Genomic DNA, 21,543 nt, shown 5'->3' on the forward strand with positions numbered 1-21,543 from the left:
TAAGATTATCTGCTGTACTCCTGCCTGCTTGAAAGCCTGACTGGGTGTTGCTGATTATGCTAGGGATAGCCTTCATAATCCTATTCTTAGCTATATGTGTGAAGATTTTATAGTCAATGTTTAGCAGAGTAATAGGTCTCCAATTTTTTATGTAGTTAAGTTCCACTGGGCTTTTAGGCTTGGGAATAAGAGTAAGAATACCTATTCTCTGCGAAGGCGACAGGCATCCACTGTCAATAGATTCTACATAGCAGTCGTAAATAATCTGCCTGATATCCAACCAAAAGGTTTTATAAAATTCAGCAGATAACCCGTCCCAACCTGGGGATTTATTGTTTGTTAACTTGTTCACAATAGCATCCATTTCGTGTAATGAAATAGGTCCCTCCAGAGTTTCAGTAATTTCCTGTGGGATTTGCTCAAGCTCGCTGCTGGTTACATAATTATCTATCTCAGTGGGAGATGGGTTAGTTGAGTTATACAGATTCTGATAAAAGTTAACCACGTGACTAGAGATGTTATCCTGGTCTGTTAGTTCATTTCCGTCGTTGTCTATCAATTTACTAATACATTTTTTCTTGCCGTTTGATTTTTCAAGTCCAAAAAAGTATTTAGTCGAGCGCTCCCCTCCTCTGTCCATTTCACACGTGATCTGGTAATTGCACCTCTCACCTCCTGGTCTATAATATGATTTAAATCCAACTCTGCTTCAAATAATTTCTTCTGTAGTATCGTACAGTTAACTAGATTCGAATCGTTTTTACAGTCTTCAATATCTTTTTTTAACTTTTCTTTTTTCACTGTGATTTCTTTTTTTTTCTTTTTACCAAAGGACATTCCAAACTGTTTTATTTTGATTTTTATAACGTCCCAAAGACCCCTGTAAGAATCAAAGCTATCTTCTTTTGTATTATGAAAGATTTTCTTTATTTCGTTAATAAAATTTTGATCTAGGAGGTGAGAGTTGTTAATTTTCCAATATCCTTTTCCGTGTGCAATAGTAGAGCCCTGGAGGGATAGCGAGATGTATGGCTCTACTATTGCACACGGAATTACGACGTTTATGATATGTCACTGCTCAAGAGTTTTCTCACGACTAAAGACTCTCTAAAGGAATAAGAACGACTTAGAAGGGACTTGATACAAATATGAGACAATTGTGATATTAATGTGTATTATGAACAATTTGATAAACATTTCATTCAATAAGTGTATTTCAATAGATCCAAGAAATGAGACTCAATTAAACTCTATATAACAAGAATGATTTTCATTCTTGCTGATAAATTTGCGTTTTACTGTTAATTAATATTATAGTATTATGATAAAAATCCTTGTAATTGTCCAAGTGCAGTAACAATAGTTAACTACAATTAAATACATTTATTGACGTGATACTCCCCTGTGGATGGCCGTAAAAAGCCGAAACTAGATTCACACAACTAGTCGAGTCACAGGCAGGTAGCCTCGAGATACGTCGTTTTCGTTTCTTAATGATGATTAATTAACATACCCATATAATTGAGCATGCTTAATCATAGTATTCATAATTAACTTAGTAATATTTTAAACCAGCATTAACCTCTCCATAACCTATTTAAAAGTTTAAATATTATGTGGAAATAGAGAAGAGAAACATAACTCAACATTTAAAAAAAATTGTTTATATTTTGTTGTTTTTATTTGTTTCTATTTATTTACAGAAATAGAAAAGATAAATGCTAACATTCCTGTACATTGTAGGATGTTAGATCTAGAGGTTGTACCAGAACGCAATTTGGGAAATGAACAGTGGGAACTTGTTTTAGGAATGCCTATCTCCCAGGTATGTAGTGGTATTAATCTCTTCTTTAATGTTACTGTTAATGAATGGCAAGAAATGGGGGGCGGGGGAGGCGGGGGGGTACACTTAATGTGGGCAACCCCATGCCTATTTACTCCTCAGATTGTGGTCAAATGGGCACGGGCATTGTTGTTATAAATTTATAACATTTGGCGATTCACTGCAAGGCACATGCTATGTATAATGTATATGTTCTTATACCTTTTATAAATAAGTATCTATTCCTCTGAATTTGGGGTCAAAATTTTCGTGTTGTGTCAGACGGCAGACCTGTAGTCTCGACACATTCCAATTGAGAAATTAATAAATATCCTCGTGAAATTTCTCAATATAGTTGATTTCTCTGAACGTTACTAATGGCAACAGATAACACGTAAGACTTGAGAGGATTACCATTTACCGATCATACTAGGTAGGGGATAAAATAGACAAGGTTCAGACATGTTCGCGCCTTCCGTACAAGTCAGCTTTAGTACTAGCAAAATTTAACATTTTTGCGTAGAAAGCGTTTTCTGTTACTTGTGACAATAACATAGCCGCGCGCGGTCGGCAGGCGCGGTGCACCTTTCACTCACCTCCAAAAACCAAATTATAGTCTTCAGCGATCTACTGCAGCTTATTTACAATAACACTGCTACATTAACATTTAACATACTCAACATATCAAAGATGATTCCCGAAAGTCAATAACAGTTGATTATTTCCAGGCTATATCAATACTCCGAGGGCAGTGTCGGGAGATTAAAGACATTCATCTTTGTTACTGTGACTATGATCCGCTGGCAATGGACGTTATATTGAACATGACTGAAGATGGAATACGCCTTGTATTCGATCCTATATCTCAGAGGCTGAAAATCATCGAGGTAATTAAAATCCAACAACAACGTTTATATTTTTACTATTTCGCACGTCCTGGGCGACTTAATTAATATTATCGAGATGCGTATACTTAATATCAAATAATTAACAAAAAACTAAATATTGATAAGATATGACTAAAAAATTGTTTTTTAGTCATATCTTATAAATATTCAGTCTTTACCCCAAGTTCTTATCGCATTTCCTCACAGGTTTATAACATGGAGAGGGTAAAGCTGAAGTATTGCGGGGTACACTTCAACTCCCCCACCGTCTCCCCCACTAATGATCAGATAGAGATGAGCTTCGGGGCTACTCACCCGGGGGTATTCGACCCGGCTAATCAGCAGTTCATTCTTAACTTCAGAGGTTTGTTATTAATTATTGTTTACTTAATCAGCAGTTCATTCTTAACTTCAGAGGTTTGTTATTAATTATTGTTTACTTAATCAGCAGTTCATTCTTAACTTCAGAGGTTTGTTATTAATTATTGTTTATTTAATCAGCAGTTCATTCTTAACTTCAGAGGTTTGTTATTAATTATCGTTTATTTAATCAGCAGTTCATTCTTAACTTCAGAGGTTTGTTATTAATTATTGTTTATTTAATCAGCAGTTCATTCTTAACTTCAGAGATTTGTTATTAATTATTGTTTATTTAACCAGCAGTTCATTCTTAACTTCAGAGGTTTGTTATTAATTATTGTTTATTTAACCAGCAGTTCATTCTTAACTTCAGAGGTTTGTTATTAATTATTGTTTATTTAACCAGCAGTTCATTCTTAACTTCAGAGGTTTGTTATTAATTATTGTTTATTTAACCAGCAGTTCATTCTTAACTTCAGAGGTTTGTTATTAATTATTGTTTATTTAATCAGCAGTTCATTCTTAACTTCAGAGGTTTGTTATTAATTATTGTTTATTTAACCAGCAGTTCATTCTTAACTTCAGAGGTTTGTTATTAATAATTGTTTATTTAATCAGCAGTTCATTCTTAACTTCAGAGGTTTGTTATTAATTATTGTTTATTTAATCAGCAGTTCATTCTTAACTTCAGAGGTTTTTTATTAATTATTGTTTATTTAATCAGCAGTTCATTCTTAACTTCAGAGGTTTGTTATTAATTATTGTTTATTTAATCAGCAGTTCATTCTTAACTTCAGAGGTTTGTTATTAATTATTGTTTATTTAATCAGCAGTTCTTTCTTAACTTTAGAGGTTTGTTATTAATTATTGTTTATTTAATCAGCAGTTCATTCTTAACTTCAGAGGTTTGTTATTAATTATTGTTTATTTAATTATGTTGAAGAATTTACCTCTTTACTCACGGTTACATTTTTTTCTGATTTTGCGTACACCATCTTCGTTGTATCACTGGTTCCTATCAGATGTTTTTTCAGGGTTGTCGTTTTTCTTCCCGAGTAACGACAAGTTAGAACACAACTATTCCCACGGACTGGGAAGTCTGCAGTTCAGTAATGGCCCCCCTGTGGTTAGCAAGCTTTGTATCTACATGGGAAATACTTTATCTGGTTAGTTTTACCGCTTTTTTGACCAATTTTCTACTCTCATTACCTTTTTAAGTTATAACATTTAAAAGTTATAACAGTGTCTGTCTTCTCGTCTGATTATATGTTTCTAGCAATTTCTAAAATATCATCAGAAACCAAGGCACCATCCCTGCCTATATCTTGTTACCAGTCCAAATGTTATTGCGAAAAAGTGGAACTTGTTAAAGATGACAGCGGCCAAATCAGTGGTGTTAAAGTTGAGCTCTATGGCGAATCAGGTGCCAATTAATTAAATAATTAATTGATAATTGATTTTTACCACTCCCCTACTTTGTGAGTCCACCCCCTACTTTCTTACTTTGTAAGTTCCCTCGCTGTAACCGATAACTAATTGCTTGTAAGGTAGTCCGAACAAGCAGAACGATGTCAGACAAGGCTCGCTGGTCCAGGAGATCAAGTTTGGTGAGAGTTGTCAGGATGTTATGAGTAGTTTGGGAGCGCCCTGTAAGATATACTACAAGGACGAGGATAAGATGAAGATACACTCTAAATCTCCTGAAAAGCAGGTTAATTTACAGCTTATTAGTTAATTAGTTAATTAGTTTATAGCTTAGTTAGGATTTAAATCGTCACTCATTCAATCAACGTGATACTAAGAAGAAATTAAACTAGCAAGGTTGCTAAACCTCAAAGGCAGGCAGAGCATCCTCGTGCTATCGTGGACCATTCAGCCTCTCTCTAAAAAAAGTCTTCCATTTCGACAACTGCGGCTATCTCAACGACACAACTTTTCAGCTGGAGAAAGAAGAGTCGGACTATTTCTACAACTATTTCACCCTTGGAATAGACATTCTGTTTGATGGTAAAACACACACCGTTACAAAGCTTGTTTTACACAATAACTACCCGGGTCACTACGACTTTAACATCTACTACAGAGCTTAGTGAGTTATTACCACCACGTGGTTTTTCAAGATCACGTGGTTTTTCAAGATCACGTGGTTTTTCAAGATCACGTGGTTTTTCAAGATCACGTGGTTTTTCAAGATCACGTGGTTTTTCAAGATCACGTGGTTTTTCAAGATCACGTGGTTTTTCAAGATCACGTGGTTTTTCAAGACCACGTGGTTTTTCAAGATCACGTGGTTTTTCAAGATCACGTGGTTTTTCAAGATCACGTGGTTTTTCAAGACCACGTGGTTTTTCAAGATCACGTGGTTTTTCAAGATCACGTGGTTTTTCAAGATCACGTGGTTTTTCAAGATCACGTGGTTTTTCAAGATCACGTGGTTATCTACATCACGTGGTATAATGACCTGATTTTTTCTTAATTTCTAAAAGTAAAAGTTGACTTTCTTAGTTTTTTTTCGCAGCCTCAATTCGTTATCGTCCTCATCTCTAATTTATTTTACAACTCTATAACAAATGCTGTATTATTTTGACATACTATTATCTTATTCTTGTAGTTTTGAGTTGGAGTTGGAGCTAGATGCTAATACGAAATGCTGCGTCACCTCTACTACCAAATGGGACAAAGTAGAAGAAATAATTGGAGAACATTACAGGTTGGTGCTGATTTTATTTATCGGTAATTCGGTAGAAACAAAGCGCACGAGTAACGCACGTCACGGTTATTATTTACTGCGGACAATTCGGTAATTCGGTAGAAACATAGCGCACGAGTAACGCACGTCACGGTTATTATTTACTGCGGACAATAGACCATTGTTCAATGATTTTACCCTGGCCATTCACAAAATTATTATCCTGCAACTTTCACCAACAACTCAGCGGATAATTTCTAAACACAACCAAATATTTTCAGTAAACCTGTAGTACTAAACCGGAGGAGCTCTACGAATGCTACAAACCCTTTTGGTCCTACTTTCTGCTACGGCTTCAACAGTGTGATAGTTGAAGTGATGCCAAACAATAATTACATCGCTTCAGTAACGATATACAAATAAACGTGACATCATCATCATGTCACGTGATTTCATCATCATGTCACGTGAACCAATTAAATTGACTCAATGGAACGCAGTTGAGAGTATTGTGATTGAAGTGGTGTCGTTTCAAGGATGTGAATTATCAGAAAGTTAACGAAGGTAAAGCAAAAAAAGAAATAGACTCAAAGTTACTTTATCGGACCTTATTTGGGCGGACATTGCGCAGACAGACACAATTTTGGGCGGACATTGCGGACAATTATGGGCACAAATATTTCTCTGCTCGTTCAAGACAGTCGGACTTCAATTAAAGTGAACATTACGTGGACGCTGTCCTACTAAATAATGTCCGAAAAGATTAATTAGTTGATATTTGTTGTACAATTTCGGGGTTTGAGATTTATTGTTGGTAATTTTTGCATTTCATACCAACAAAATATTTGATAAGTTAAATGAAATTTCAATGGTAGATAATGACGAACAATTAGTTTTTACGTTCTCCAAACCTTCATTGTGTAGCTTTAGATACGGTAACCACAAAGTTTGTAATTGTAGTTTTGCTTGCACGGATTTTTACATTGATAGAGCCATTTCTGTGAATTGTAACACATTTATATACGTTAAAGTTAAACAAAAGAAATGATATTTAGAATTACATTTTAAAACTTTGGTTATTTGTATGCATTGAGAATTGAACGTTGAAGAGATGTCTAGATTATTGTGCAAGACTGTTATTGAAAACGAGCATTTTCACTTGTCGCAAAACGGAATTATTCCATCCATCCATCCATCCATCCATCCATCCATCCATCCATCCATCCATCCATCCATCCATCCATCCATCCATCCATCCATCCATCCATCCATCCATCCATCCATCCATCCATCCATCCATCCATCCATCCATCCATCCATCCATCCATCCATCCATCCATCCATCCATCCATCCATCCATCCATCCATCCATCCATCCCTCCCTCCCTCCCTCCATCCCTCCCTCCCTCCCTCTCTCCCTCCCTCTATCCCTCCATTCCTCCCTCCCTCCCTCTCTCCCTCTCTCCCTCTCTCCCTCCCTCCCTCTCCCTTCCTCCCTCCCTTCTTCCCTCTCTTCCTCTCTCCCCGAATTTTCTAGAAGATAAACTACGCCTAGTTCAGTATCATCACCAGCTATTAGTCTCATCTCACACATTGTTAGAAAATAGCGAAATTAATAACTTAATATGTAATAACAGCACGAAAAGATGTCGCTGATAGGCAATAGCTCCTCCCTCGCTCCCTCTCTAACTCGCTTGGATTAGTAAGTTGCAACACACTGAGTATCAATAATCAGTACGTTGCTTTTCGTTTCTTGTAAATGATGTTGCGTCTAGCTTGTCTAGCTTTTTTTGTCCTTTTTCTAGCTATTGTGACAGCAGGTTGGTTTTGTGTATAACACGTTGAACGATTTTTAAAGGCTAAATGTCCGAAAATTAAAAAAAATGTGACCTAAAAGTTTTGCAATTTACGATTTCCATTCAACGTGATCCTATGCTAAGGACCCGGAATGTAGCCTTTTTAGATCAGATCTCTTTCAGGTCTCGAGATCAGAGAACCCAAAACAATAAATGAAATTTCCAACCAATACAATTTTTTGAAATTTCCGACTGATATTCGACCATTGCCTTCCTTAAAGTTAAATCGAACCGGATTCAGCCGGCTGAATCCGGCTAGTCCGGTATTCGGTCGGCTGATCCTAACTAAGACTTTACTTATTACTTTGTAATTATCACTATTCATTTCATACTTATCATGATATTATGATATTGCAGAAGTTGAAGAAGTTGAGGATACAGATAGCCAAGAATTAAATAAACTTACCGACGGGGATTTAGCTGAAATTGTGAAACGGCAAGGTAATTATCACATATGACATAACTTCCACATTGGTGAATAAATTTGGCGTAACATAAATTGTACTTTCATACTGCTGATAAAAATTTTAGTTTAGTAAGTTTACAATTATAGAATAAAATAGTAGTGACATTTCCATATTATAACAATGCAATATGAATATAATAGTAGTGACATTTCCATATTATAACAATGCAATATTCTTATTGCATTGTGCAAATAAATGTAAACTGACAGGATGGAATAGAAAGCATAGAAAAAGTAAGAAAGACAAAGGCAGCAAGGTAATAAAATTAAATAACATAACTATGTACTAGTTTGTAGTTGGTTTGTTGAATGAAAGTATTTAATCTAGATATCTTTATTCGTTATACAAACTAACATCTCGCAGTTGCATCTTAAAAATATACAAAATACAACTTTTTGTAAACCTCCAGTTCCAATTCAAAGTTTAACTTTAAGAATCATCACCCAGTCAGAGTATGAACTTATTATTAATAAAGTTGATTAATATTGATTGCTTAGTTACAGTTAAACTTTTACTTACTGTCGCTGCTCCAGGTTATCGTGGAGTTAAACGATCGTCAATGAATTGAAAACAGCAGGATCGAGCAGCTCATGTTATGCTGCATGGAATGTTATAACATAAAAATAAAACGAATAAAATTCTCAAATTAATTTTTGTCACTTAATTGCATTATAGCATTATACATTAACGTGTAATCATTTTGGTTGCATTAAGAAAATCAGGTAAAACTATCGTTCAGATCATTTTTATTCTTCAAATCAGTATATGGATAATATTTTAGATTATTTTGTGGACCAACATTTATTTAGATATTTATAATCATGTTCCATGTTTTATTTCGACGGTATAAAATATAATTATAAGCTTGTTCATATCATATCTTGAAATCGCATAACAATTTTTTCGTGACTGGTGACTGCTATTCGCCGTTTTCTTACAATATCTTAAATGATATAGTAAAACTTGATCAAATTGTTAGACTTAGAGTTAACCATTTCTATTTTTTCCGAATATTGTTGGCCGCAGAACAATTTGCTCTAACCATGAACCAGAGCCCTCAATTGTGCCAAACGTATTATATTTATATGGTATAATAGTTTACCTGGGGACCTCAGGATATCATGTTCATTAACATAGAGATTCGGCGGAATGACAGACTGAGCGCGGCCCAGTAAATAATATAGTACGCGTAGGCACATGGTATTGGTTAGGTGAACAGAATAATTACAAATACTAATAGAACGAAAACTTAAAGTCCAACTCCGGCCAAGCTGCGATTCAAAATAAATATTTTTTCCTTGTATTGCAGCTTGCCCATTTATTTAAATATAATAATTAATATTTATTGAGTTTTTCCATATAATTTCAGCAAAGCTGTGCGAAATTGTAAAATGCTGCTGAAGTTCTGTTCGCTCAGAACAGAATCTCATTAAAAAAATGTAATATTTAGAATTATATCTATCAAAGATTCTCGCTCCTCTGGCCTCAGCAAGTTTATATATATATGTATATAGTTTAAATACTTTAAACACTACTATATAACAAATAATTTGAGGATGACTGTAAGTGTAAAGGTATATTTTACCGACATTTGAAGTCAACGCGTACCGCGTTGTTTTACTGACAGTTGTGGCTGACTAACAATATACATATATATAATAAATAGTTGTTGCTTGGTTTCCCCAAGAGAGTGCTCGACTACAGTTAAGCAGGAGATCTAGAAGAGCTGAGACTGAAAAGAAGAACTAGAAGTAGAACTAGAAGAGCTGAGACTGAAAAGAAGAACTAGAAGTAGAGCTAGGAGAGCTGAGAGCTACAGAACCTGAAAAAGTTCATGCAATTAAGAACAATATATTATGATATAATTATGGTCAGCTCTTTTATATTTAGAAAGTGTAAACCGACTCAAGGTATTAGCTTATTAGGTAGCAAAAATTGAGATTGTTGTGTCACAACTCACATATTTCATTTTTGATTTATGACTATATTTACCTTATTAAAAGGACCGTGTTTTTGCAGCACGGCATTTTCGTAAAATTTTACGTTTTTTGGTAAACCACTTTACTTCAGAAACGAAAGCAAATCTTAGTAGTGCAGTGCTCTAATAATCTAATAATGATTGTTTTACTATGACAAATCAGTGTAATTACTCTTAAGTTATTAGCTACCCTCGTATTATAATCATCATTGTATGATGCAAATGGAAAGGATAATAGGAATTGATAAAGAGGTTAATCATTCTTATTATAATATGATTTACATGCAAGATGATACTAAATGTCATTTATCTTTATTAATAAAGACCCAGTTTGGCGCTATAGATAAGAAGAATCTAAGATCTCATTCTAGTACCCTTAAAGAGAAAAGAGATAAGAAAGCACAATGCTAGTACTTTTATACCGGTAGGCTGGGATCATGATCGAGGGGGCAAACTAAAACTCTACTGAGAGAACCACTTCTCAAGTTCGCAATGCAGTCCTTATTTATCATTCTAGCTGCTTGGAAAAATCTGGCTTCAATATTTTTTAACGAGAAGCAAGGATTTACTCAAAATTGATTTAAGGACTTACGCATCATAACAATGGTTGGAGCATGGATGAACGTCATCGCACGACTAAACAACTACTTGATAACCATGTCCATCCGAAATTCCTGAAAATAGATAAGTAAGACTTAGATCGAAAATATTTCTCGACAGAGATTTATTAGAATAAAATGAAACAGTTTTGATATTCATAAATAAAAGGATTTCATGTGAGTTTTTTGAACACTGGTTTTAATATCCTTTGAATTTAGAGAAGAATAAACCATTTTATTCATTAGAAAATAGAAAAACGTATAATCATCTTTACATGATAGCGCCGTAACTGGCAAAAATGGGTCACTGATTACGCATCGGTGTAAAAACTGAGCCAAATAAAATCTAGATTGTAAAATCCATAATAACATAAAACATGAGAAAGCAATCTTACAAAAACCTGTACTGTCCATTAACGATTATATCTGAAATCAATTTATTACATTTTAACCAAAATATTATGTGATGAAAAACTTACAATGCTGTTAGCGTGCAACACAATGAATTCACTGGGAAAGGTTTTGATATTTTTTCAACGATAATCAAGACTGATATCTGTGCAAGTGCGCCAAGAACAAATAAAATGGGAAGTAATTTGGATGGAAGTAAGACCATAGGAAAAGTCTCATTTCCTTTGAATCTGTAATTTACGTAAACACGGCGAAATGTTCATAACGGAAATGCTTGACAGTAACATAGACTAATGCGATCATTAAAACATGAGGTTTAATGTGCTAATTGTGCATAATAATTGTCAATTTTGCTTGAAGGTCCACAATCCACATGTTATTTTTTGTGTCATGACATTTAGACTGGGCTAGAGCTGCCCAGCAAAAAATGAACCAAATTAAAATTACTTTTCGATATAATAGTGCCGAACTCGATAGCAATAAACTCAATGTCAAAGGGAAACGTTTTAAGTACGGGGTCACAACCTTATTTAAAAGGCTTCACCACTAGAGTTTGCTTCACAGCTTCATTGTAAATTTATTACTCCTTTCATCAATTAATCCCTTATCCAATTACTCCTTCATAGCATAACTACTTCTTCAATAAAAATTACAAAGGCTTTTTGAAAATAAAATAAGTTCTTAGTTTAGTATGCTCAAAGCCTTAACGTAATAATAAATTAACAATCAAAATACAATCGTTATCTATACTAACCGTGAATGATATTTGATAATTTACTGCTATCAATAGTTTTATCATCAGCTAGTCCTGTTCAAAACCAGATCAAAACAAATTAATTTTGCCAGTCCTGTCTTATACACCGCCAGGCAGCTCCTCCAAATTCCTCAGCGCTTTATCACATATAATTGTGCTAATGATTTAGTGGCGACATCTATTCCGTTACTATCTTGCACCATACTTCACGCTAACTCAACATCACCCTTCTCATTAAAACCACGTTGAATCAAGATCTATGAACTTTGGGTGTTTGAGTGACGCATACAACACTGTGCAGTGGCTAATCCTAATTTTAAATCCCGCTCCCGTAGCTTTACCCATTGCCTCGGAAGTTGAGATGAAATCAAGCATGTCATCAAACTATGTTGGAATGCGATGCCCCATGTTTTCTACGTACTGGTAAGCCACGTTTTGAAGTTGGGTTCGACCACCTGTTAAGACAACTGCCGGACCCCATGTCCTATCAAAATTGCTGTTTTCAGATAAACTCTTTCAGTAGAGATCTAGCTAGCCGTTCCTTCGTGATTAGCAGATCGTTTAAATTTAAGTTGATGTATCATCACCTTTTATCAAATCACTGATCACACTGGACGTATAGTAATAGTTTCCACTGCAGCCTAGCCTAGCTAACTTTACTTGTAGCTCTTGCTTATAATAAAATCCCCAACAGTATAGCTACCTTCTCATTGAACATAGAGTTGACGGTGGGCAGGGACGACGAGTATCAGAACTATCCAACACATCGTCATGTACAAGACTACCAACGTGATCAGCTCAGTGATAAGAAGCTATCTCACGCTGTTTGTAATTGTGAGGTGGAACCTGTGTTTGCAACACTCACCCATCACCATTACACAGGTCCGGTCGAAGATACGTCCCTCCCCTGAAAATAGTCCAAGTTAGCCACAGTAAAATCTTATTCGTCTCTGGTTGAGATAAATGGTATAAAATACTGTAGATCATGGGTATATGGCAAGGAAAAATTGGGGAAAAGCAAACGAAGGAATAAATAAGCAGCGGATATCTCATATTGTGCTGAAAGACGGGAGAAAAATACAATTACCCGCACTCATGAGATATCGGAGAGTATTACCAATCTCATTCGTGCGGTAACCACAAATTTTCCGATGAAGACAAAACAGATCATCCTACCATGAGCTGGAAACAAACTAACAAACCTTTGAAGAGAGAGTGGCACTAGCTGTGAGATCAGGGTTAACTGATTTCAAGTCCCTCACAAGAATCATTCCACTATGTTTGTCCTGTTTGTGCACTGCCCTCCCTCAGGTCTGCTAACTTGATCCGCCTCTGAGGCCTGTAGTATCATAACATATTAAATAATACTCTTAGAAAAGAAAAAAAAATTGTAAATAGTGTATATTTATGTATACGTACTTCCGGTTAGATAGACAAAAAGACATTGAAAAATACAAATTGCTGATAACAGTGCAGTTCTCCTAACTAGAAAGATATTTCCAGAGTCTAGAGCCGCAAATCAAAGGACCCTGTGTCTGACTCTTGACCCCTAATTACCTTGAAGGGTGGGGGGAGGGAGCGACGGTGGCCATGATCAGCTGGTACAAGACCTCACTGCTGTGGTGGTTCTAGCAACTCTGTTGTTACAACGATAAGCTGGTCTAGCTACTCTGGTTAGGGAGGTGCTCCGATATAATTTAGCGCAGAGTCTGCCATGCCAGCTCACCCTTGATAGCGAGTTTAATGCGTTAGTTGAGTAATCTTGCAAAAACATTTCGAAAAATTCAATTAGAAACGTGATATCATTTTTAACAATCGATCAACTCGATAACTTGCTGCATCCGCATATTTTGATGCCGTAGACTTTTGCCGTAGATCGATCATTCAGTTTAATATATAATGCCAAACTCAATCCCAACATCTAGCGGCCTATAAAAGCACTAAATACTGTGAAATTAAAATTAAACCCAATTTTTTTTTTTCGGACACGCTGTCTATTCGTTTAACTATTCATGTATTATGTACTCTTTGGCTTTCTACAATTCGTTTTTAAGTACAGGATTGTGGTACACGGTATGGGTGTATACTCCAGTGGTAAGAGCCATCGACTGCAGATCGTATAGGTCCATGGGTTTTCCAACTCCGTGTGCGCCCTCTGGTTTTTTATTTTAATATATAGCGAAGGTGGGTTTTCTTGATCATGCCATGTTCGGTGGATCAGGAAACTGGCCACTACCTTTATTTCTGTATATTACAATGCCTCATAGAAAATTGGGCCGATAAAGTTGGTATGGCCACTTTATTATAAACAAAAGCATTAAGAAATTCATTTTAAAACATGGTTTAATTAGAATAAAAAACATAGTATAACAAGGATACTAACAACAATTTTTCTGATATATGTATATAATACATTTAACAAACAAAATGTGAATGTTTTAAACAATCAGTAATTTTATCTTTAAATTATGTTTTAAAAAAATTTGTAATCACGAATTAATACAATTATATTTACACGAATTGAAAAGTTGACTAAAAATCTACATAACATTCCTGAAGTGATAAAATCTGAATAATATTTACATTAAAATAATTTGTAATTTTCAGAAGTTATGAAACAATAAAAAATAAAGCGAGTGAATCTATTTGCTATGATCTCTGAAAATTCACTGATGAAAGTGGACTAAAAAATGTGCAAAAAAACTAAACAAAGATTCAGGCATAATCATAAACAAACTTTTCACATCCCCAGGAGGAGAAGAGAAATGTAATCCAACAAGGAAGAAAGGGAATCGAAAAGTGTTTTGATACGCAGTTAGCCAAAAAATTGTGTATGTGTTGATATCAATTATTGTTCTTGGCATCACTCAATTGTTCATCGCATTAATGTACTATATTGTTTACTCTGAAACAGCTGAACGCCTAATGTTTTCAGAGACGGTAGATTCCAAATTTTTGCAAATGATCTGAAAACATGAGCAAAAACGGGATTAGAAATGACGAAGTTAATCAAGCATTTTCTGTATCTCGTTTAACAAAATTACTGGGTGATTATGTGACACCGTGACACGGCAACCTTAAATTGGGCCCCTTAACAATTCCCTAATGTTTAACGGGGTAGTAACGGGGTCCACCCTTCTCACGTGATTAGGTAAACCAATCACCTGATCACACGTAATGAATAAAACTCGTTATGCTTCATATCTCGGTCATCTGAGAAGCCTACATTTCTAATTCTTTCAGGACAAACTAATTCGAATGGCCAAACACAATTCAAATAATATTTAGCTTGATCCGTACTATCCAAACTATCAAATAAATGTGAAAATGAACTTCCATTGAAAAAAATGAACGCGAATATTTTTCGAGTTGACAAATTCCTCGACCAGTGGTGGTACTAAGTCATACCATAAGGAAGTATTTAAATTGGGGCACCAGTGACTGAGCTTTAAAAGTCCAACGTATGGGTACTGACTTGTGGCCCCACCCTGTTACGAAAACTATCTTTCATCACCTTCGTCCTTCTTCTCTTAACCCAAAATAGCACCAGGTTTTAAACTCTTTCATCATCTCGTATGTTCCAGTAAGATTTTTAGTGATTTCCTCGCACCACACTTTTTATTCCATAACCGTGAGATTTAAGTATCAATCTTGTCCTGGATGATAGTAAACAATTGCCTTTGCTAAAGCTTCTTCAGAGCAACTCCAGACTTTTGAATTTGTTCAATGTCTACATCAAACTGCGGACAATGCTCGAGGAATGCTCAAAGATTTTACAACCAACCCAGAAATATTCTGGCATGACAGTATTTTTTATTCATGTTTTCTTTCAGAATGTTTTAAGGTTCGGTCCCAAATTGTCAAGATATTTTTTTTTCTTGAACTTCTCCCATTCATGTTCTTCTTTCTTTTCTGATCCCTTTGATAGCCCGAAAGTATGGAGGAAGCATCCTTAAAACCACTGATCCTGACTGAGATTTCGTGGCTGTAAAGATTGACAATTGGAGAACTCTCATTCGCACTTCCTTAGCCTTAACTCCTTTTGCAGCAGCACTTTGGGTACAAAATCCCAATTCTAAGTAAGGAGATAGCTTCCTGTTCCACATCATTCTCACGGGGTCAGAACGACACTCTCCGTGTAATAATCAATAAACCTGCCAAATTGCATTCACATCCAGGTCTTCAACATCATAGATTTAAGTTGATCGAAGAGCTGATCTGCGATCATACGTTTTTGTAAACATTCAGATAGCAAACGATTCTTAAAGACGTCTTCTTTTCATGGTGCTGATGAAAGCCCTGCACTTGCAGAAGAAAAACTCGCCGACCGAGCTGGCGAAAACATAATTCTTCAAGTTTATTAAAGGAGTGTACAGTTTCAGTTCGAGCACGAAGACTTTCCTTGTAATTTGTTTTCTCATAGTGATACAACAAGATATGTAAATAGTCCTTAACCAACTGCTTAAGGCATTTTTTGCCCGATGAAGTTTTGATTCTGGAACGGAAGAAAATCGACGATAGAATTTAATTCTTTGGTGCAGTTTTAATGACACGATTAAGTCAAACATACAGAAGAAAATGGTTTCTAGCCTCTCCACAATGTCCGATCCAATCTTCTGACATAATTCCTCTTCCGGTTAGAGATGGGCCAAGTTACCATAGGTTAAACATTCTTTAAAATAAAACAGAGCTGATGATTTATAGCCTGAATGATTTTCAACCTGATCTGAAAAGAGATTTTATATGTATTGGGTGGTTTACAGCTAAGTTTTTTGTAGGCTGAACTTCGCTCCTCCTCGTTTACTGCACCATCCAAAGCTTTGTGATAGCAATAAGGAGCCTTCTGGTATCTTTCAATGCGGAAGCACAGGAGCAACAACCAGCTGCGGCGCTTCGAAAGTATTTGTTACCATTCTGTCTAGCAACACTGGATATGGAACAAGAACATACCTGAGCTATATGAAGAGATTAATGTTTCTGCTTGTTTTCTTTTTAAATAAAAATGATTAGTGCCGCAGTATACAAATGAGAAAGTGAGCTGATTTTAGGTAAACCCTGAGGGCCAATTGTTTCGATGCTCGGACGCAACGCTTTAAACAAAAATATTGTAGTTTTCACTTCAATACTTTGAAAGAATTCAATCGAAACATCAATATGGGGGTCGTCACATAGTACGTAATCAGCTTGAGGGGGGGGGGGGGGGGGGGGGGGGGGGTTTCCCGAATGATTACGCTAGTGTAAATTTTGACAACAACATCTACGTGTAAAACTGATTACGTAGGGGGGGTGGGTAAAAATGTTCAAAAAGTGATTACGTAATATGTGAACGACCCCATATTGTGAAGAACATAATAATAACATGAACATTGAACATAGTGACAAACTAAATTTACATTGAACTGTTTAAACTATATTATAATAAACCGCCCTAAACTATTTAACAAAAACGGCCAAAATTGTAAAACAAGGCAAACGACTTGGCAACAAGACACTTTCTTAAATTCATTCAATGTCAACAAGCAGTTTCTTACTGCACAAGCACGTGAACTGAATGACCCGAATGGGACGATTCTAAAATGTTTGAACTTTCAGAAAATTAAATAATTTGGCACATGCCACATCCACACGTTGATAATGACGAGCAACAAAACCTTTACCTCAAAACGAAATAATGACAATCTCCGATCTTTTTTACAATGCTACTTGCTAGCAGCAAAATTTAACTGTCATTTACCATAATATGGTAAAATGACAGTTAATTTTGCTGTAGCAGTATTTATAGTACATGGTATTATTATGAAATATCTGTGCCGCATTCTTTCAGACCTTGTGTCACTGTTCTAATTCTTCGTAAAGAAATGGGGAAAAACACTAAGCTTCCATTCACGGGATAGCCATTTACCTGGCAACGCCCGCTCATGATGCTTCCTCCAAGCTCACACAAGTGTCACGCGATGACGATGATCACATCAACCCAAGAAAATAAAATTAAGGAAATTTCCTAATACGTATGTTATTATATATTTTATATCATGTGTGTCTATTTTCTAAATTTATTGTAATTGAGATTTTAACTTTTTAAGGTGTTTAGTGCAGAGTTATGACTCGGGACTCCGGCTAGTGCTTCTCGGCAATCAATCAATTATCGATAACAGTTTTTATACCTTTTGCAGCGTAATTTGTGTATTTTAGATTACTTTTCGACTCGAGCAAATGTGCAATCACGTAACAAAAAAAAATTATTGAACGTCAAATCCACTACACTAATAAGATTTTAAAATGGTTATTATATAAATATACAAAGAAGTGTGTTTTGATAAATATTATATATATTCAACACTTCTTAGGAATTGTTTTCTGGTAGGATATTATGAGTGATTAATTTAGGAGCTACCGATTTATAAAACCAATCACAGAGCAAAAAAGCTCGATCGAATTTAAATTAAGCAACTCTATTACAGAAAAGACACCGTATAAAATTATCACTTCATCAATTTTGCGAAGAACGATGGCAAGAACACTTGTAACATAATTTTACAAATCAATTAAAGCGTTTTTAAAACGTGTACTTCAAATATCTACGCAATTAGACAATTTTGTCTCAATTTACACTTATCACTGTATGTACATTTCATTAACAACGGGCCATTTTCATGTTATTAACAAACGGCAATCAAATTTTTAATGAAATTCAAGAGTCATAAGAAACTAAATTCCCCTTAGCAACAAATCTAGAACGTCAATCAGAGCATAATCATTCCATATCAAGAAATACTTCTAATCTGAGGTACGGCTGCAGATAACTTGTGTCTCTAAGAAAGTAAATGACAGCATGTGAAACTCCTTGTTCATGAACATATCACTGGAGCTGACTACTGTTCCGTATCTCCTCATCAGGGGGAGCCAACTTCAGCTGGGAATTGCTTGGAATTGCAAACAGATGGTTATCGAGTCGGAGCAGTTGTTTCTTGCTTGACACGGACGTTTAGCATTTCTTAGCCTCATTAAGGTAGGAGGAGTGAAAAGAGCGAACCAAGCTGAGACGCTGTGCACAGGTCCGTAAATCTTGTCCGTCACCAGTGGAAACAACAATATTTGGAGAGGATCCACATTGAAAGGTTTTAAGCAGGTCGTCTAACTTCTTGATGTCCCCCAGTCGTCTACGGAACTCACATATCTTCCAATGTGCTTTCCTTGGCTCTCAGCTGACTCGCCCTCCCATATCTGGATGTGATTTCTCTTGAGAGTCACAGAATTCCCAGGTTTGCTGCAGTCTGGACATCAGGAAACTGATATCCAGACCATTCATACTCAGCTGATCAGCAATGCTTGAGGAGCGATGGAGACACATTTCACCTGCAACACCCTGTCTCCACCACGCCTACCAACCCTGAGGAAATACCTTCCGGGCGAACATGTCCGCAAACCATTCCCAGCTCCCGACTCTACCATGACACATAGGATGGCATACAACCTGCTTTCAGTGTTACTGAAAACAGCCTTGATTCCGTCCCCCACAGCTGCAACAAGTGCTGAAGAATGTTTTGCTTTAGTTTTGTGATTTAAAGTGTCATGGTTTCCCTCCATCTTAATCCTCCGGATGCTCATCTTCAGGTTAGTTGACTTGTTTTCGTAGAAACAAGGATGTACCTGCGTGACCTTTCTAAAAGAAAAAGAAGTTGTTGACAGGCCTTCTTCTTGGCTGGCTTCACCGGGGCATACATTCCTGAACCCATGTTAACTTCAGTCAACATTTCGGTCAGCTGTCGTAGCCTGCTGTCTATTCTGGCTTTACTTTCTGGGCCGTTATTCCGACTGGTCCATTTTGCTATGTCTGGCTTGGCATCCCTTAACTTTCTTTCTTACAGCATTTTCAAAATCTCTTTGAGCAATGCAGACAGATCAGTATGACTCGGGGTAGTTCTAAAGAGAGCTTCAATTGCTAAATTTAGTTTCTTCGTTGGTTCTCTTTTCCCAAGGTCCCCTCATTCATTTCACTCTTGATTGTTTCGTTCTATGTCCTGGACGAATCCCCCACTGCTTCTTTTAGTCTTGTTGACCCGCTTTATCAGGGAGAGCCCAGTCTAATTCTTTTCTGCTCGTTTCCTCTGTACAAAAACATGTTGGCAGGGGAATTGGGTAACTTTAAAACACAGCTTCTGATCTTGAACATCCATGACGGTTAACAAGTCTGTCAGTTCCAACAAATCCACCATTTTGTAAGCTTCTGAGCATCCAACGCACTCCTTTGTCGGAGCAGCACTTCAATATGCAGTCGTTTTCATGAGAAAGAAAAGCCGGAATAGGCCGCTCATCTCTCCAAGGTTCCACCCGATTGCCTTATGTATCATCTTCCCTGCCCGGGATGTCATGAAGCCACACCTGCTCCTTGGACAAGCTCACAAATCTTTTGCTATAAACTCTAAATCCTCCGGGATAGTGGATGTCCAAAGCTTCGTTTTTCTCTGAAGTTATGTTATCCGTCAGTAAGGAGGATATCAGCGCTTTCTGTTCGGTCGGAAGTGGCCAAGTTTGTACATTTTCAGCCCGTGGTAGTGAATCTCTTTGCTTGTCTGAATAACCTGTCCCATAGTTTTTTGGTAGACATTTTCTTTCAAATCCTGGGCATGTGTTCTGTTGATTACCCTCAACTACCTTCTTGACACTGTAGAGATTCTTGAGCATGTCGAGATTCGATAGCACAGCTGCTGCACAACTGAAAATATAAGTCCGTTATAATTTAAGAAATATCCGTGATTAAGTGTAAAGCCCAACGAAGATTACGAGTACAATTAATTAATAACTAAGGATGGTTTTTATAAATAAGTTTTTTCGTGTTATCCTAACAGCTTAGTAGGTAAGACAATGAATAAAAAAAGGGTCTTACACTCTTTGGGGGTTGAAAGTTTTCCGTGTTTGAGCATTGTTCTCGTATTGTCTCCCATTGCTCTGACATGATTATCTGGTCGTCTCCTTCTACATAGAGTGAGTGTCTGTATCGCTATCAATGAAGGAGGTAAAGTTACAATCTCAATAATATCGTGGGCTGTTTATATAAAGTTTAAACAGCTATTAAAATTTAAGGTGAAGCGCATTATTGAGCAAGCACTTGCAAATGTGCGTTTTTCATTGTTAGTTAAATGTAGCATTGAACACTATGTTTGGTCTAATTATTTAATCATTTAATCACATCAAATAAATGGGTTAGCTGAGAAATTTGAACGTCTATATAAAGATAATCAAGCGATAACATTTTCGGATTCGTCCTGGTTTGATAAACATACTATATAAATCACTGTGTGATGTTTCAAATCTAATTGTACTACAAAACCTGACAAGGCATTTTTTAAAACACTGGAACAACCGGAATTTTGTAATCATATTTTGGTTATTTCTGAAGTAATGCATTATGTTTATGTACATTATTCATAATAATATGATGTTATTCAAAGGAATCAAATATTTTTAACATGAAACATTTATACTCTGTTCAAAAATCTTTACATATTTACAACTATTACACACTGATTATAGAATATTATTATAAATTAAACGCCCCTGCCATTATAAGGTACAAATATAATTACTAAGGCTTGAATAAATAACAGCCCTGATTTGACCGTCTCCAGAGCCTAAACTTCTGAGTGACTCGTAAACTGGAATTAGATTGTTCAGGTCAGTACCCTGAATGGGACGAACCTAGCAACTAGTGTCCAGGCT

At 36.1% G+C, this 21,543-nt stretch overlaps 2 protein-coding genes and 1 long non-coding RNA gene across 3 annotated transcripts; 2 read left to right on the forward strand and 1 right to left on the reverse strand.

The window, feature by feature from the left end:
• The first annotated feature begins 1,370 nt into the window (after positions 1–1,370).
• LOC134824373 (phagosome assembly factor 1-like) lies at positions 1,371–6,900 on the forward strand. Its single transcript, XM_063836271.1, has 10 exons — positions 1,371–1,391; positions 1,744–1,825; positions 2,551–2,709; positions 2,917–3,073; positions 4,104–4,235; positions 4,367–4,492; positions 4,617–4,780; positions 5,010–5,158; positions 5,681–5,779; positions 6,040–6,900. The coding sequence occupies exons 2-10, from the start codon at positions 1,745–1,747 to the stop codon at positions 6,179–6,181; spliced, it is 1,209 nt and encodes a 402-aa protein (XP_063692341.1). The 5' UTR covers positions 1,371–1,391; position 1,744; the 3' UTR covers positions 6,182–6,900.
• Positions 6,901–7,437: 537 nt separating this feature from the next.
• LOC134823978 (uncharacterized) lies at positions 7,438–8,344 on the forward strand. The gene is made up of 3 exons (XR_010161332.1): positions 7,438–7,578; positions 7,972–8,055; positions 8,291–8,344. It is a non-coding gene; the product is annotated as an uncharacterized LOC134823978 (long non-coding RNA).
• Positions 8,345–12,057: 3,713 nt separating this feature from the next.
• Positions 12,058–13,094, reverse strand: LOC134823936 (uncharacterized). The gene is given in 4 exon segments (XM_063835533.1): positions 12,058–12,207; positions 12,292–12,307; positions 12,527–12,669; positions 13,026–13,094. Coding segments are annotated over 4 exon segments (378 nt in total).
• Positions 13,095–21,543: the final 8,449 nt, after the last annotated feature.

This window comes from Bolinopsis microptera, chromosome 12 (assembly GCF_026151205.1).
Source record: "Bolinopsis microptera isolate Bmic1 chromosome 12, MBARI_Bmic_1.0, whole genome shotgun sequence".
In the NCBI taxonomy this organism is placed as follows: domain Eukaryota; kingdom Metazoa; phylum Ctenophora; class Tentaculata; order Lobata; family Bolinopsidae; genus Bolinopsis; species Bolinopsis microptera.